This window comes from Bombus flavifrons, chromosome 5, assembly GCF_040668555.2.
Source record: "Bombus flavifrons isolate JBK064 chromosome 5, iyBomFlav1_principal, whole genome shotgun sequence".
NCBI classification, from domain to species: domain Eukaryota; kingdom Metazoa; phylum Arthropoda; class Insecta; order Hymenoptera; family Apidae; genus Bombus; species Bombus flavifrons.
The window spans coordinates 11934778-11954299 of record NC_138446.1 but is presented as its reverse complement, the minus strand read 5'-3'; the positions used below and the strand labels follow the sequence as shown (position 1 = coordinate 11954299).

The window sequence follows — 19522 nt, the reverse complement described above, 5'->3', positions numbered from 1 at the left end:
CAAAGAACGTACATAAATTTTCGATATCATTTTGGTATATCGTGTCCATTGTATCTGTTTACGATATTTCTCGGTATTCTATGTTTATATGTCTTACACGGTAATTAACGTTATTTATAAAAATTGCATCGCAGCGTGATCTCTGTAATTTGTTAAATTAGCGTATTCGAAAGAAATAAAATTCCTCGTTACATCATGTCCTGCTCCATGATTCATGTCTAAACTTTGCCTGTATCGTAGATAAAATAGCATCGCGATATCAAACAAAATAGAAGTATGTATACATAAATTTTTTATATCGTAACTCGTATGTATACTGTATCCAAGGTATTCGTATACAAAGACCGTTCATGTTTGAACTAGAAAATATTTTAATAGGTTGTACACAGCATCGAACCGACGCGTTTGTTTGATCGTTACTTCCTTGATTAGAGAGCACGTCACAAGAGTTAAGTACTTTTATTTTCGTAATAATCCGATTTTCCGTCTTTATTCTTGGTAGAAAGTACCGATGCCCCGGGTAATTGGCTGCCCCTAAACCGGCCCTGGTGAGAGCGGAATGGAAAGAGAGAAAGAGATAGAGAGCGTGGAACAAAGATGGCGGATGAGTGGCGTCGGCGGAGGAGGCACAAGGTAGGAGGAAGAAGACGAAGAGATTACGGAGTAGGAAGAGAAGAGAAGAGAGGAGAAAAGAGGATAGAGGAGTACACGGGGTGCGGGACGATTCGCCAGAGGAGAATGGGGGAAAAGAGGCGAAGTGAAGAGACGAGAGGAGAAGAAGAGACGGTGAGGGACGACGCGCGGCTCGGGGGTTCGGGTTAGCTCGTTCGACCCGTTATCCCTTCTCTCCTGGAGACCCGAGTTCTCTCTCCCTACCTGTCCTTGCTTCGATTCGAACGAGTCCCTCCAACTCTCTCCCCTACGGGGATGTACGAAAAGTTTCCCCCACCATGGGTACACTTCACCGGCTGGCGTGCGACGATCGCGATTGCAAGTCGCTGCTTTTCGAGGTAGACTCGTTTCGTTCCCCTACGTGGTATCCCCCACCACGCAGCCAACAGCGATACTAGCCAGCGAGCCATACTACGCTCCCGCCACGGTGACGTCACTCTGAGTAGTGTAGTGCAGTGAGAAGGAGCGAAGCCAGCTCCATCCGCGTTACATGGCCCGAGTGAACGAAGCGAGTGCGTTTAAGACGTACATATACAAGCGTGCATCGTAGCGATCGAGTTGCACTAATAATACCATTAATTTTCTCGATCAATGCACGTTATGTGACACGACGAGTTGTGTACGATCGCGAGAAAAAAGATAGAGGAAACCGTGCCTCGCTTTTACTAACGAAATATATCTGACGTGTTATACCATTAACGAGATACCAAGCGGTGATGATACAGTGATGTGAAAGAAGCGACTACGCGCGTTAGTGAAGTCATAGAAAAGAAATCAAAGTAAGAGAAAAGAGGAAAAGGAATATAGTGTGTCGTGTGCGCGGTGAAAAGAAAAGAGTTGCACGTTCTAATATTCGCCAGGAAGAAAACATCAACGGTTCTATCCGTTGGTGGATCGATTGTTTTCTTTTTTTTTTTTTCAAGTGGGGTTTTACGCGAGAGTTTGGAAGCGTATCTGCAAAGGCTCTGTTTGTTGATCGGTGTACGATATCAAGAAAACGACGGTTGAAAATCATCAAGGCAGATCGACGCGAGTGTAATAATGCTTGGCAAATATGCGCTGGGATGTATCGCCCGCGCATTGTGCCCGGTGTGCTTAGTGTGACGTGTGATTAACCGCCTTTCTTCATACGCGATTCAGTGGTATACGATGTGGTGTTCGGCGACGGTTCTGATCCTTCTAGCCGTTGCCATCAGTGGTGTCCACTATCGAGGTTCTTCCTCCACTTCTTCGTGGTCGTCGTGGTTGTTGTCGTCGCCGTCGTCGTGGTTGTTGTCGTCACCGTCATCGTCGTCGTCGTTGTCATCGTCATCATCGTTGTCGTGGTTGTCGGCGTCGTTGTCGTGGTTGTCGTCAGCGTACGTAGCGACGCAAAAATTTGATCGCGAAATCTCCGTAGCCACCCTGTTTTGTTGGCCGATCGTTCTACGGCGCTGCCCTGACGACAGCACTCATCGTGCTTGGGGTCACCACCTTCCGGCTAGTGACTAGTGATAATCTGTTTGTTGCCAGTGATTAAATTGGGAGTGTCGAAGTGGGAGGAAGCTCCTTCCTTCGTCGTGGAATACGCGTAACGTAACGGTTTCTTTGCTTCTTGTCGCGTGTGTGTCGCGAGCTACACGCGAGAAAGTTTTTTCTTCTCGATCCAAATAAGAAAAATTGTGCCGTCAAATCCGAATCGATTATTTACTTATTGATTTCGTGGCGAAACGAGCAAACAACGATTCGGAAAGAAAGTCGGCAAAGAGAAAAAGAGAGGTTTCCTTTGGCCGACCTGGTGGCGGTATTGAATATCGGTGGTGTGTGGTGAGAGTGTGCTGTGATTAGCGTCGGGCGAAGTTGTGTGTCGTTGTACAGTGCCGCCAAACGATACCACAACATCCGATCCCAAATGAAGAGTTCGGAGCAAAATGGTTAGAGAGACACGTCACCTGTGGGTTGGAAATCTGCCGGAAAACATCCGAGAGGATCGCATACGAGAGCATTTCAAACGGTAAGCGTATCTTTATTTCCTTTGTATCTTCCTTCTAACAAAGCCTATCTTACATAACTACATATATAATATATGTCTCCATGTACATACGCACTAACAATTCGATTCGACGAAGTCCAAGCCACACCGTTTTGTTCTTTTTACCTATATAGCTAACTTATAGTTTATATGATAGCGTGCATGGAACTTGGATCTTACTTTTTCGTTTACCTTCTCGACATACCTGTGTGTATCTCTCGACACAAGAGGACGAGTGTCTCGCGACGCTAATGCGAGATTTACGAACCTTCCGGCTCATCGAAATATTTCTTGTTTGCCCATGAATCCTCCAGTCCAGTTTAACGAACTGACCAAAAAAAGAAATACACAGAGATCCTGTGCATACATTTAGGGGGGGGGGGAGTAGACTGTCTTTGTTGTTACTGCAGTTTGGGCACGGTCAACGATAATTTCGCCGAAAATTTTACGACTGTACGGTCGTGCCTTCGTAACGTTTGCCAGGCTTTAGAACGGTCGGTTCTAGCCAAGCCGGAATCTCTAACAACGTTGTACATATGTATGTGTATATACGATATTTCATGGCCGATAAACCAGGGATATGTCGCACGAATCTGTTTGTTACTTATTATTTTGTTTACACGTTCGTGTAACAAAGGAGCGGTATTATCTGTTTGATAAAATCGGAATTCAGGAACACGCGTAAGGTGTATTGGCTCGATGTTTTTAACTCTGTACGTAGATCGAGGATCCTGCACGCGTATGTGCACACCCACACCTTACGTACACACGCGTATACGGCGTGCGTTATACGAAGAAGAGCCTTGGCTCTGTCTCTTCTCTCGTAGCGTGAGCGCGCCGTCATTTGTTTTTTCCCCGAAGTAATAATAGCTGAGGACAGCCATTTTGAGAGCTCGCAGCGGCACGAAGTTATTGTTCGACAGTGGCACTCAAACCGTGGATCCACTGGGCACGCCTTTCGCGCGTCTAGAAAAGAAAGCGCCCGAATAACTTGACAATCTATTACAAGCCATTTCGTTTACTTCCTAATTTCAAAATTATTATCACTGTTATTACATATCGTTCAACTTTTCCTTTTTATTAGGTTTTACTTAAAAACCATAAAACCTTAAAGTATTTTGTTGAATGATCGAGGTAAATTTCCGATTTAATATTTTGACAAATATATTAATAGGTTCTATATGTTATCGTGATTGAAATAAAAAGCTTATAAGATATAATATCCTATTAGGGAGGACTTATCTTTATTCTTTCAGTTTACCACGATAAACTATCGCACGGACTTGAAAAATTTTCTTTTACCGGTATGATGGTAATTTTGTCGACTTGAAAAATACTTACTATTTGCGTATTTTAGACCGAGTATCGTTCGTAATTTTATAGATATTCGTTAAATGTACTAAAAAATAATACGGATAATACATACTACGTTTATGAATTGTTTCGGTTGTATCCAGTTTCGTACGGATGTATTTGCTTTATGTTGTGCCGTTAAAAATATCCACAACCTTATACGCGTATTTACTACACATATAGAACAATATCGTATAATACACAAAATAAGAATGCACCTGAAATGCAAGCAGAATAGTTAAAGAGCAGAGATCGGAGTAGGAAAACAGAAGTGAAAACTAACGGTGACGTGGCGCAGTGGCGCTCAATTTTCGGATACCCAAAAGTTTGAGATAAGTACAATGTACGTTATTTTACTGTAAATAATTTCACAAAACTGACAAAGTTATTCTTATTATTATCAATTTTGCCACGTACGATCGAACAATTTATTAATTTAGAAAAATAGGTCTTATAAATCGCATTTGATACATTTATTATATTATGTACTACGTACAATACTAGTTGGAACACAATGTAGTTTTAATTATTTTGCTTAATTATTTATATTCTTATTCTTTAAAAATTTTATTGACCAGTTACGTAAACGACGAAAATCGTCTCTATTCATAGTTACATCACGAGTCCTTTCACATTTGGAGGTTGTAACTATTCTAAGATACACAAGATACCCATAAACATTGAAAAAGAAATGTCAAGGATGTTTCTGTAAGCTCATAGTTTCTTTGGGCTCGAACGCATTTTCGAAAGCAGAATATTTAACTTTGTATCGATTAGGTGGCGTGATGTAATATCATCTGACTTCCAGTAGTAAAAGAATAGAAGATATTCCCCTATTTCTAGGGGAAAATGAATTTCTCATGATTTCGTTATGGATTCTAGTCCTGTTGTGCTATTAATTTTTCTTTTCTAAATGCACACGTTGTTGAATATTTATATTACTAGCGATGCTGCATTTTACATCTTAGCTGGTGATACATACATACTTGGTCTGTTCACTAGCTCTGTTCTTACGGTCGTCTACCATGCGTTATAGCCTTTAAGGTTCGTCCTTAAAATGGCGGGTGGCGTCGTTACGCCGTTGACCGCCCGTTTCTCTAAACGTGCGATAGACAATGGAATAATATATGTTAGAATATAATTCCGAATGTCTTTTCTTCTTTGTACTTCAATGTTAAAATGTGTATGCGACCATAGTTTTATTACCGCATTATTTATAATTTTTCATTTTATTTGTAATGTTAGTTTCTTTCTCCACGATGATTTTATAAGAGATATATTTATATGTGTACGTAAAAAAGTATGCTTTTTTTGTTCTATAATATGATTTTTCCGATAGTTAAAAATTGATTTTATGTTTAAGTTGATTTCATGTATGATTTTATGTTTATATTTTATGGTTAAGAATATGCAGACAATAAAAACTTTATATGTGAGAAATAATTAAAAATTTTAATATTCAGTGTTCATAAGGATTTATTTTCTTCCGAATTTTATACCTCATGTGACTGTAACTCCAGACGAGCTTGATATATCACAGAAAAACACGAAGTAGATTCATGTTTTCGCTATGATATGTCGTTACCCGAGGTACTTTCCGTTATTAAACGACTCCAAATACTTGTATTAAATATTTTCATGTACATGTACAATTACCTGCATGTATGTAATAATCACTTTAAATTTTATCTTATCCATTTTTCGCAACGTAAGTTTTATGAGCTCTTCTTTAACTATGCGTTACAACACCAATTTAGGACAACACCAACGAAAATGAGGAATCTAGCAGATCTTAAGCATGCTTGTTACCCTACGTGGACCATGCATGAAGTCAGAGATCTCGATTCTGAAAATGTGTTTTGAAACGCACATCCGGTACATTCTTGTGCGCACGGCATGTGCATCGTATTCGTGTAATGCGTTCTACCTACTTACCGAAACGTAAATTTCCCTCTTATATACACGCATGGCACATGATATACCTTCGAATTTCTGTGCGTTCGCTATAAGCGAGATATAACTGTATCCATCGAGTGTGCATACGTATATATGGTTGTGCACAAGTAATATGCACACGTATCGCGTTTGCAATTTATGGTCACACGGAGATAAGAGTATGCGCAGCATTCATATACATGTATATGTATATACGCACCCAACCTGCGAGATCGTGTGCACGTTAGATTATATTTACAATTTGTATGTGCGCGCTCGCGCGTATGTATACATGCATGATGGGTCGATGTATTGACAAAGTGTTTGAGAATGTGTGTGCGCGCGCGCACGCGTACATGTATGTATGTATGTGGGGGTTGCCGGCGTATTTTGTTATATTGATCGCGCGTGGTCGACCACCTCCCCTTCTCCAGCGCAACTCTGCCCCATCTCTCCCCACCCCACACCGTACCGCGCCCCTGCACCCCATGCTCACCCCTCCTTTCCTCTGCGCCTCGTCCTCGTGTTCCACTCGACGTCACCCATCCGAAAACCTTCGACTCTCCGACAACCTCCAGTCACACGTATTTTCCTGTGTTAGTGCACCTATGATGATATACGACGATCTGTCACAAATATGTATCCGAGTTATATATCCTTTATGTACACGGGGATTCGGTTTTCTGTACGAGTGTTTGTTCCTTATAGCAGCAATCGAATTCCTTGTTTCTTCGGCGAACCGTGCCTTAAGACTTAAGTGAATCATGTATTTTACATGATATCCCGAAAACGAATTGTTTGTCGTGAAACGCACGAGAAGTGATTCGTCGATAATGCAGATAATTAATAGAATCGATATAAGTTCAGAATATACTTGGGAGCGGGGTATATTTTAGATAATTTTTTATTTAGCTAAACCGAAGTTTCTTTAAAAAAAAAAAAGTAACGTGAAAGATTCAACGTTCCACTCGATATCAACTCCTACGTACTTTCATAAATGTATACACGAGGTCGAAGATCGAACAATTAATCGGAACGTTCTCTTGACGCATTGCGCCGTTGAGACGTGGTTAATTGCATTCTGAATTCCATAATATAATCATGTTGACGCTAAGAAAATCTCATTTTTTTACTTTATCATGTTCTCGTTGTATATATTTAATTTCTGTTATATTTTCTCGCATTACTACAACCTTATACACGTACGAGTGTTTTCTAATTTATTTTAATCTCCATTAAGAAGATAATCATTTCGATCATTTTCGTTTCTTTATATGAAACGTGTGGCCTTTCTTTTGCAATAATTGTTTTAATATTCGCGTGTAAACTGTCGATAGGCATTCGTGCTAAAGACAGGGCCACAAAACTATAACATAATTTTTCCTAGATTCGTGATGTTCTGCCGTAAACGAATTTTAAGATTTCAAATATTGAGGTCTTCTTGATGAACACCTGCATGAAGAAGTCGATACCGCCAAATTTCTTCATCCGCCGACCCTGTTACGGTATCTGGCAAGCGGCCGGCATTGCGTTTCAAACCGAAACGACTACGTTGCCTTCTCTTTCGTGTCTCGGAGCGTGTCTCTCGTTTCGCGCCGTTGCCACGTCTGTACCGGTCGTTTACGTGTTGTTGGCCTGGCAACGTCGCATCCTTTACCCTCTTGCACACTAAAGCGACTGAGTTGGCAGCTTGGTAAACGGAGCACTCCGTATACTTGCCTCGATCATCGTTCTGCGAACTCGTACACTGGTTGGTCGCTCCTCCGCTGTTCACTCGATTCTGATACAGAGGGTTTTTGCTTTAAAGTGTCGGCAAAATTTGTTTGTTTTTCAAAGCTACTATACTAATTTGTGGCAGTTGTTCGTAAAACTACGATAGTGTTTCGTACTCTATCACTTTGTCATGAGATATGTAGCTTCGTGTGTGAATGGTAAATGCTAGTGCTAGCTAAACTACACGCATACTGTGTATATTTGTTATTTACGATTTAAGAATGTGAACAAAAGTCAAAATAAGATTGTAATGATAACATCCTGATATACATTTAGTAACAATATATATTGCTTTTTATGTGCTCGTTTCCGTCCCACCTTTTTATCATAAAATCTTTGAACGATGATTTCCTTTTATATGTTATGTCGTGTTCGTAGATACGTTATAATTGCTAAGTCTACGATTAACACTATGCTCAACATCGGGGAGTAGTCATTCTTTGGTATGATAAGGAAGTGAATCATCTGGTCGTTGTTATTAACTGAAATAATTTATGAGGATGTCAAGCGTCTTTGTTACGTATATAATATATGTATATAATAATCCGTTATAACAAGGTATACGTATCGTACATGTGTAATATTTATTGTAGATGCATGCATGCATACGTACGTATGCATATATACATATAGGTGGATGTATCTACATGTACACGACTCGTATGTTTTCCAAGGGCCCTTGGCCACATAGAACACAAGACTGACTTTCACCAGCAAAGACGCCGAGTTCGGGAAGGAGGTAGACGGCTATGACTCGTTCCAAAAATATCGGCTGAAACTTGCAGCGATTCCCAACGCTTTCTTATTCCTGACTACATGAATTCTATGCGAACGTTTGTTGTTTTTCATATACTACCGTATTTGAGATAGCGGGGAATCTATAAACAAGCATTCTTGGTAAAATATTTAAGAAATAACTATGTCGTTAAGAGCATCGTCGATATTTGTTTAATTTCAGAAATGTTTTTTATAAGAATTATTTGACACAAAACGTCGAATTAAAAATTGCAGCGTTTAAATAAATTTTATTAGCGCAAATTCTTATTTAGCGAATTCGAAAGATTTTTATATAACTATAGTTCTTAAAATTATAGAAATTTCTATGGCAATATTTTGCAAAATATGATTGGAATTCCTTGTAAGCATAGTTTCTATAATGTGAGCGACCAAGTCTACAAGTATATCACGATTCAAGTTATTTGATTTTGTACACTATATAATTGAAAACTACTTTTTAGTAAATAATTGAATTTCAAGAATCTTCTGCAAATCGTTCTTTCTGCATGCATCGTTCAGTAGCATAAAATCGAATGGAACGAGTATACCGTTCAGTGACCCTGTTTAATAGTTGTTAAACGTGAGTGCCCTCATTTTTCTTTAAAGTATGCAGCATTCACAAATAACGGTAAATATATTTTTAGCATTGCTTTATCATTCCATGAAAGTATTGATAAACGATAGCGCAATGGCAATTACACGATCTTTATGGGAGAAAACTAAAAAATATCTTTCAAGGGAGATCTTACGTAAGAAATATTTTCAATTACATTTCTATAATATTTTTTAGGATTTTACGAATTAAATTTCTTTTCTTGGGTGCCGAGTATTTGTCTTTTACGATTCTGTACCCTTATGACTCGTACAAAAGTAGTCGCGTAACCGAAACACCTGCCTGCAGAACTTTCTTTTCCTCTTCCCTTCGCGGAATGTCGAACTTTTTGTTCCGTTGTTTGATATTAATAGAATGTTTTATGAACTTCGAGGCAACGTTGGCATGTTCAATACGAAATAACAGGTATTATTCCCATGAGATAAATATCCGAACAGAGTAATTCCTCTATTTTTATGGCAACTTTTGGTAATGGACGCAATGGTTTTTGCAGTCACGTACCGTGCCACGGAAACGTGCTCGAGTGACCCAGAGGGCTCACGAGGAATTGTAGATCTGGAATCGATAGAGTTTGCAGCGACGTTGCCAGCAGTGCGCATCACGATCAAATTGGCAACGTCGCTTCATCTTGGGGCCAGTCAGAACGTGCGTTTTTTGTAGATTTCAAGGCCCTACCTTTCGGATTCAAAAATAATCCCTCCCCGCAGATCATATGCCATCATAATTGTATCGCACACATTACATGTTCAAGATATTTGTGTTATCATACTTTTGTCGTAAACATAGGCTTCGTTTTCGTTTTTCTGCCTGGAACTGGTGCATTTTACGAGTTTCCTTATCGTAATTATTGGGCGATCGTGTATTCTGTACCGTTACATATGTTATGCAATATACTTATGAATAATTTTCTGTTAGAGATCGAAAGATATAAAACCAACGTATTAATATAATAGGACGAAACAGTCTTTGTCGATGATAGAATAAAAACACGTTTTCTTTTGTTTATTTAATCTTAAGGGGACGTGTTCTGAAGGATGTACCATAGAACGATCTTACGTGTTCTCGACAAATAGATACTTTCTATAGAAAACGAAGAATTGCACAATTTTTTTCATATTTCTACGCCCCTTGCATTATTTAGTATGCGTTGTTACAAATATATTTCGTATTTTTTCAATGAAGATAGCGATGGGATGAAAAATTATGGACAGTTATGGTTTTTGTACGACATATCTAATGCAAAATTAATGCATAACGGAGCCACGAGGTTAGTACGTGTATGAAGAAAGAACAAAGGACTCTTTCTCAGTACATTCAGTTGATATTTTTTAAGCATGGAATAAGTAGAGCGAGGCTCCGTTTGAAACGCCTCGAGGGGCCCGGTAATCTGAGATCCGGAACCAGCCCAAGACATCCGGACTAGGGTAGGGCCCAAGTTCTCAGGGACAAAGGGAATTGCCATAATAGATCCGTCAGGCGCAGGCAAACACCTTTTCACTGGTAAAAGCACGCGTCCCGACATCGATTTCTTCCAAGCACGTATAAAATAACTGTTCGATAGATGCAACTAAACGTATCTCCCAGTAATAAAAATCCAAGCTTTCCGTCAAGCTACGACAAAACATGTTTATCTCTGACAGCTGTAACAACGTATAGCGTTTCGCAAGAAAAACTCACGTAACATCGATTTCCATTACGATGCGACTAGACTTCAAGTTCAATTCTTCTACCGTTGAGGTGCGACTAAATTCTTCGTTACAGTCGTTTTTTCCATAGAAAATTTCTTAAACATACACATGCGATTGTTATAACTACTAAATTTCAACGATATTAAAGGCTATCATAAATAGTAAGTTATTCCGCGTTACTTTGTTCTTCCCAATTTTACGAAGCCACATTTAATTACAAGCTTCGAAAGCTATGTCCAAAGATCCTGGATACGGGTTTAGTGTGAGCTTAGCCAGATTCTGGTAGGTAGGTAGATAGGTAGGTAGGTAGGCAGACAGGCAGGCAGGCAGGCAGGCAGGCAAGCAGGCAAGCAAGCAAGCAAGCAAGCAAGCAAGCAAGCAAGCAAGATAGGCAGGCAGGCAGGCAGGCAGGCAAGCTGTACCGACATGGTACACCAGTTCAAGTTGGCAACGTTGCACGTTGTTGGTAAAACTGGCAACGGCGCACGGCTATTATGTAACACCCGGCAACGTCGCTGGGATACACCGAGGGGCGCCGGGAGTGAATATCGGTGGGGAGAATAGGGGCGATGGGGAGAGCCAGAAGGTGGGCGGTTAGGGAAGTGGCGAAGGGAAGGGCGAGAAAGGAGGGAGCATTATATACGGTAGGGAGAAGGCGTACATACACGCCAAGGTCCCCACCCTTCGGTTTGCTGCTGCGTCACACGAGGCATTGCAACCCCTTGTCCATATAGCGTATATACACGTATATATATATATACGTCTAACGTTCGAGAAAACCACCTTATAGCGAGGAGAACCCTCGAAAATGGGGTTTCGAGAAACGGCCGTTCCAGAAAATATAACATCTCACGCATCGAATCTTTGCCACGTTAACGAAATTTTGTTTTTCGTTTCGACGAACTTGGACCTCCAAATCACCAGATCATACTACAAACCAGATTATATCGTTAGAAAGGATACGATCGACTTTAGCGTACAAAGTAATTAAAAGCGGCGATTAACATAGTGTCAGAGTATCTATATACTCGGTAAAAATGAAACTTGCTTGCCGGAGAAAATGTATACGGACACGGATGATAACAAAATAGAATAGAAATAATGTAATGAGCCATTTGCGATGCATGCATGTTAGTGGTTACGTCACTAGTCTAATTAGGATCGTTTCTAGAACAGAGAAAATCGTATGCGTTTCGTTTCGAGAGAGTGTATACGATCCTGTGATTACTATATAATATCTAACGAAATTCCAGCTGGATCATCGTTCACGTTGGCTTTGTTTGGTCCTAATAAATCGATTGGTCAACTAGCAGCGATTTCTCGATTCTTTCTTTCCAATCAATGTATATGCAGTTCGTTAGTTGGAAAGTTCTTTGCATAATACGTATATGCAAATGGAAAGATGCTGTGTCAAAGTGAAACAAGCTGCCGCTTAAGAGAAAGCGCGTAAAAACGGGCAGAACGTTGCTAACAAACCTTATGGATGCGTTAAAGATTCGTCGGTAACTAGAAACTGCCAGAAGAGAAACGGAGGTATAAGCTGTAGAAATTTTCTAAAAGGATTACAGGTACAATCTTCTTAACAAAAGGTAAAATTCCTATTGTAAGGTTCTGAAAAGGTGATAATTTCGTCGTTATTAAGACACAATAGGGCGTTCTCGTTTCTACCTGAAACACGAAATATTCGAAAATTGATATACCGGTTAAGGATAATATCGTCCGCAATGGAAACAAGAACGTTAGCCAGGTGTATTCGAAATTGCAGACAAAATTATCGCGGTTAAACATAGATTTCGAAGCATCGATTTTCTATCGAGGACGCGAAGCTACGTCACGTTTCTTCGCATATTAATGGGACAACGGTCTAGAGACGGCGTTCTCCTCGACCGGCCACCAGTAAGCAACGTTCTCATTTATGCGTTTTTATTGTCTATTTAAACGCGAATACGATGTTAGCCGTTAGCCTTGTGACACGATCGAAGCTAGTACAATCGTATGAACTACGATATGCGATTATTATTTAGCGGTGTAATGTAACTCGGAAAGACAATATTTCGTTTTAAAAGCACAGGAATATCGTGTTTCGGTATCGTGTCTCCACGGTTTCTTACCTATTCGAGGATCGATTTGCTTTCCCGGTTTCGCGCTCCGAGTTACACAATTTCGTCAAGGAATCTAGATTCATTCAGAGAAGTTTCGCAATTACACGCGTGCGTATGCATGTTTAGAGAAAGCGAAATAAGACAGCCCACGCTTCTCGGGTGGTATAGGTACACCGAGCGTTAACAGAAACTTTACCGTTTCTCTCTTGTCATTCATAAATTACGGTGCTTAAACTAAAAGCAAATTAAAACGTTACGTCTCGATGGAACGAATTCTTCCGTCCCAACTTACAGCCGTTATTGCCAACCTTTTTATGAATTTATGTCTGTCTCGTTAACATAGACCGAACACTACATATTACGAACTCGAAATTGCATATAGCCGAACGAGGATACGATGCACGAAAACTGATCTATATCGAAAATGTTTAGATAATTGTACAGCGAACCAGGAGTAAAGGAACTCGGTTCGCGTATTAACTAATTCAACAATGTGGACATTTTAATCCTTGTCTTTATTCCCAATGTTAATTTGCTCGAGTTACGTAACGCCTATATCTTGTGAATGAGTAGGCCTCGAGCGTCGTTAATTATTTAAGGAGCTATATACAAGAGAATTATTTACTATCTTAGTTAATAATTTCATCGTTCGTCCTCGACACGAGGAAACATCGTTTACCCATTGTCTTTTTACATGACGTATTTTTTAAGCACTTACATGACCTTGTAGTAACTAAAAATCACTTTGAGAAATATTTTCAACATTTTTGCCTTTTACTTATGAAATGACCCGATGATAAAGCGTTCGAGGGTTCATTCTTATTGCTCTATCGTTGGATAGCCCGAGAAAAAAAGTAGAGGAAGAGGGACATTCGAGGTTCAAAAACGCAAGCAGCAATTAGCAGGCACGGAGCGAGACAAATCGAGAGGCCGCCTCTTCCTGCAGCGTTTTTAGGCCGGTCGTCTACGTCTGTTGTTTTGTAGTTCAACGACTCCTTTGCGAGTGCCTCTGCCACCTCCGCACTCGCTGCTGCCTCCGCTGCCTTTCGTTCACCTTCTCATTGTCGAGGCCTCTTTGTATACGGAGAAACCAACGAATAGAACGAAGCTGCGGGCACTTATGTATGATCGAATGGTTGCTGCGGAATAACCGCGTGGATACGGAAGAAAGTGTACAACCGGGCCCTCGAACAATAAATATTCATAAGGAGCGCCGGTGTAGGACTACCGTGTCGCCCAAGCCTGTACGCCTCTAACGAGAGAAACTCTCAGCGTGGATCCTTGTTCGAGTTGGAAAAGGCCGATGTTTGTAGGAAGCCGATCGCTAAACGATAAAATTAAATTAATCGTCGACTACTATTTCGCATACGAATATCTTACGAATTCTTCTTATTCGAGCTACACGATATTCGTGTACGAACAAGCACATATAGATATTCTGTTATAAAATATATATCTAAAAGTTTGGGTGAAAAGTTGTGCGTGTGTGAATGGAAACAAAATGAATACTATAGGTATTATCCATGAGATCATCGTAACAGATCGTTAAACTCGTTGAAAAATGCTGATATTATATTATTATATCACTCGTATTATCATTTTTAACGATCGTATAATCTTTAGCAGGTGGCACGCGGTGCTTCTTATAGAGTGTTTCTATTATCGTTTTTAATACGTAGCTTTATAAATAGTATGCTAATGTAATAGTACATATTTAAGCATATTACACATATTATACGCAAAACGGCATGTTTATACGGATTATTACCTTACGCCCATACGTGTACGTAAACTTACAGCGTTAACGAGTAAAGTATGCTAATACTAATTTAAGTTACATACGTATATCGCGATAGAATGTTCTTCTTCTTTCTGCACTTTACGACGAGAACGAACAATTTACGACGCTTTACAACGTACGAATTTCATTGACACCGCGTCGTTTAGTTCACGATTAGTTTACTACGTTTCTGAGCACGTATCGCCTACATAAATAACTTAGATTTCTCTTTGTTCGCCCATTTCCGTAGCTGGTGCGCGCATACAGTTTTTCCATCGCGATCCAAACAGCAGAACGCAGAGATTTCTAATTCGCTAAATTAGAAATGCTTTACGCCGGTGGGATGACTTAGGGGTCAACTCTCGACGACGACCGATCCTTTCGTGCTGCTTGCTAGCCTCCCATACAGAGTCCTCTTTCCTTCCTTCTTCTCCGTCGTACTCTGCCTCGTAAAGGTTAAATGAGTCTGGCACATCGAGAGAGCGAGTCGAGAAACGGGCAACAGAGATAGAAGGAGGCTTGGCGCGGAAGGAAGAAGGAGACAGAAAGAGAGAGATAGATAGAGGAAGAGAGAAAGACGATGATCGTAATAACCCTCCTCCACCTGCAACGGCTTTTGCTATGTATTACTTCTATATAGAATAGTCGTCGCTCCTCTGTATGTATCCTTCGCGTTCATACACGTACACAGTGCGATATACAGCCAGAGGTTGGTGTGCACGTACAAAGGCAGCATTTTGCTGTACACTCACCTTTCGGTCGTGTATATCGGTACAGAAGCTTTCCTGGCTCGACTGAACGAGCGTCGTTCCTACTACCGGCTGGCCGTGACACACTTATTCCATCGGCAAGAGAGCAAAGTGGCAGCCATCACGAAAATCTCGCCGTTTTTCAATCGACCATGTTCACCATCCGCTCCTCGGGCCCCATGAAAACCCTGATTTATTCAGCAACGCGCTTACCATACACTTCGAAGTCTTTCGTAAGGGTAATGACGGAAAACGAGGAACGCTCTCAATGGAAGGAATAATGCCCGCGCAGAAATAGGAAAATATAAGTTCGATCGAATATTCGATGCTATATGTACGCGTTCTCTTTTCCTCTTTTTTTTTTTTTTTGTACCAACTAGAAGAATCGATAGCCATCGAGGCAAGAAGCGTCGCTTTTATATCGTATTTTTTTCGACACTTTAATGTACAGGAATTTGGTTTAGATTTGGAGATGTAATCGATTTCGTTGGAATTTTATCTCGAACGATATATCTGTAAACGTTCTGTTAACGATACGCGAAAGAATATTTTCGTTCGTTATTTTTCCGTCACATAATGCGTTTAATTGTTTGCAAATGAAGGAGCATTTAACTAAATAGAATACTTGTTTCTCTTTGCAGGTAATTGAACAACGCTATTTTTAGAATTAAACAACGAAAAGCTTTTCATTTTCACGACGAATTCCGCTATATTTAATTTTAACCTCTATTCGTATATGGCGATACGGTTAAAGTTAAGTAACATAACCTCAAATTCACGTGAGTCATCTATTAGTCTAGGTTAAAAAAAAAGAACCTAGTACTATAAAAGGCGCCTGTTCTATACGGATCTCACGAGGCGTATCGTATCCGATAAACGTGCATATATCCGGCTCTCAAGGCGTCGATTTATCGAGATGCCGTGACATTTCTGTTTCGCTCGAGTTTTGCTTTTACTCTGTTGAGTATGCGTACAAGCAAGGCGTGTACCGATACAGATTTTCAAAGCCGGATCATTTTCGGTTACCAATAGGGAAAACGTAGCACACCGCGCTCTTTAATAGACCTTAAGGTTGAGGGAACGTTTCGAGAGCGATTCCCAGAGAGCAAAATATGCGCGAAACGCATAATGTCACATGAACCGTAAATTATATATTCGGTGTAATATCGCGACAAAAGTTTTCGTCGGCCGAGAGTTTTCCTATAACCCAGTCTGACGCGAAGTTGAGGGTTATACCTCCACGTTGACTTGTTTTTCCAACGATTATGTTTTAAAGGTGCTTTATATCGTTGTTTCCAAGAGTATCTCCCCTTTATTTTAAAGACCTATCGTGACAGACAGGCTTCGACACAGCGTTCTATACGCGAATCGATTAAATGACCGAGCTATCGCGAAAGATAGGAAAACTGCGCATTACGTTTCTAATAATATCACGTATTTTATGCAAATAAACGTTGAACAGCTAACGGTGAAAGTATTGTTGGCAGATTTAAAAAATCGTTCTAAGCACGTTTTCCATTTTGTATCTATTCTACGAAGCACGAAATTTTTTATCTCGATTCACGATATCTTAATCAACAACGTAATTACAGGATCTATCTTACCTTGTTACGAACTCTACGTGTACATCGTTATAAACAGCATCATGTAATACCTCGATGCAGTAATTATAACCGATTGCAATTAAGATATTTTATTGTCAATCGCCAACAACGTCTGTTTTCTTTAGTCAGCAGCCGATATACAATGGCATATTCACAATGGCGAGTAAAGTTCTCTTCATTGTGAAAATAATCCGGCAATCTAGCCTGGCGTTAGAACCAGTTTTAGCTATTAATATTATTTACTTGCTACGATATATGCACATTCCTAGATACATATACGCGTTTCGACTAATAACGATCAATATTTATAATTACCGATGGTAATGGATACGAACGATCGAAATCATCGGCTGGATCATTTTATGTAAAGTGCAAGATCCGATGTATCTCCTTTCTCGTGATTTTTCCTCTAGCAGCCCCTATTTCCTTTATCATATCGTTCTGAAACGTTCTATTTTCAATAGCATCCTTTCCAATATCGTTTAACTAGCAAAATATTTACCAATTTTCTTCGAAAAGAAACGCAAGTACATCGAGTACGCCATCGCACGCGAATGCCTAACGACATTCGCCAGTGTTACGTTCTATTTAGTTGTCGACGAGAAGGTAGCATCGATTGCTACCTTCGCTACCTAAGCTCCACCTTTGGCTAACTTCAGAGAGTATTAAAGTTGTTCAAAAGTAAATTAACAATATGTAATGATTTATTTAAATCTTACTTGATTTACATATTGACAATTGATTAACAGACTGACGGATATAAAGTTCTTCGGTTGACAAAATGGTAATTCTTCGATTGACAAAATGGTAATTCTTCGATTGACAAAATGGTAATTCTTCGATTGACAAAATGATGATTCTTCGGTTAACAAGATGATGATTCTTTGCTTGACAAAATGATAATTAACTATTCGATAGACAGAACGATAACTAATTCTTCGATAGACAATGGCATTTATTCGGTTGACGAACGGTAATTAATTAATATGCTCGATAAACGAACGGTAAATATTCTCACTCGATAAACGAACGGTAAATATTCTCCTTTGATTAACGCATGGAAATATTCTTATACTGACTTCTCTGAGTTGCTACATTTATATCCGTCGGAGATGAAAAAACGTTGGAGTCTTTCTTTTGAAAATGTTTGGCAAGATCCCCAACGTTTGTTCAACTGTCGAATTTGTTTACAATTTAAGTTGTCTTAATACCGTTATAGATACATAATTAGGTAAATATAAAAACATGGTTAGATAAGTTTTCGCAAGATATAGCTTTTACCGGCTTTAAGGGGGTATTCTGGTCTAGAAATTTGAAAAAATCGAAAAATTTTTTTTTCATATTTCCAAAGTTTAGACATTCAAGAATATGCCCTTGAAAGGATTTTTCAAAATTTCAATTATTTTATGTGTTACAGCCATTTTTGTGACGCGGCATCTTCTCCGGTCTGACCGGAACAAATGAATAGTAGACGGTAGACGTTGTCCGAGTAAACTTGTCTCAAAACTTTAAACGCGTTTTTCTCGAAACTACTTTTTTCGAGTTGGCGTGCACGATATCTCAAGTTCTAACGAACCGATTTATTTTAAATTTGGTCTGAATATTCCTTATATACTCCTCTATCGTCCGGATCACGCTCAACTCAAAATCTTTAATATTATTGTTTTTTAAACGTTCGGAATTGTCAAAAAAACGTGCGAAATAAAAAATTTTTTTTCAAACGGCCGTCATTTTGTGAAAAAATGTTGTATTGACTTTTCCAAGATTCAAACGATAGCGGCATCCATACTAAATAAGAATCCGTTCGCATTTTTTGTCTCAGATGACCAGAAGGGTTGATATCATGCACGCCACGACACCCCATTTTTTTGGCAGCACCCACTTTGCCAGCTCGTAACTTTTTAAATATTGAGTTTTTTTTTTCAGTGAATTTTTTACGTAATCTCGAAATATCAATAAACAAATGCTAAAAAGAAGGATAGCAAAAATATTTTTTGTTTCGCTTGTACAGAGCTTCAAAAATCGCCCGAAATTCATGCCTCTAGACCAGAATACCCCCTTAACTGCCTTTCACTTCAAATACTGTAAACATGGTTTCAAATAAACGTTTAAAATTACTTTGATTTGAAGAAATTATCAATTTTACTTTCGCGCTACGGATCGTGCGGGTCGCGGGACGTGACAGCCAGAATGCGAGAATTAATCGTATTTACACAGATACATAATTTCGCACGTGAAATAGTTCATCGATCGAACGAATTTACGACATTAATCGATCGATGTCGACCGTTAGCTACAGTTGGTTCTATTATTAAGAGACGTTAACGTTCGAATCCACTGTTCCTTTTACATTCAGACATTGTCTGACGCGCTCTAACTGTTTATATCTTCGGCGAAGAATTTTGGCGCTCACGCAAACGCGACGGGGACTGGGAGATCGGTGAACACGGATTCGACAGCGCTTT

At 39.6% G+C, this 19522-nt stretch overlaps 1 protein-coding gene across 5 annotated transcripts in view; it reads left to right on the top strand.

The window, feature by feature from the left end:
* Positions 1–19522, top strand: part of LOC138179856 (protein split ends) — a 119938-nt gene that overhangs the window by 391 nt on the left and 100025 nt on the right. For all 5 annotated transcript variants that reach the window (XM_069113042.1, XM_069113044.1, XM_069113043.1 and 2 more), the window contains exon 2: positions 503–2665. In XM_069113042.1, coding sequence (XP_068969143.1) covers positions 2583–2665 — 83 coding nt within the window. In that variant the 5' untranslated portion in view covers positions 503–2582. The remainder of the gene's footprint in view (positions 1–502; positions 2666–19522) is intronic.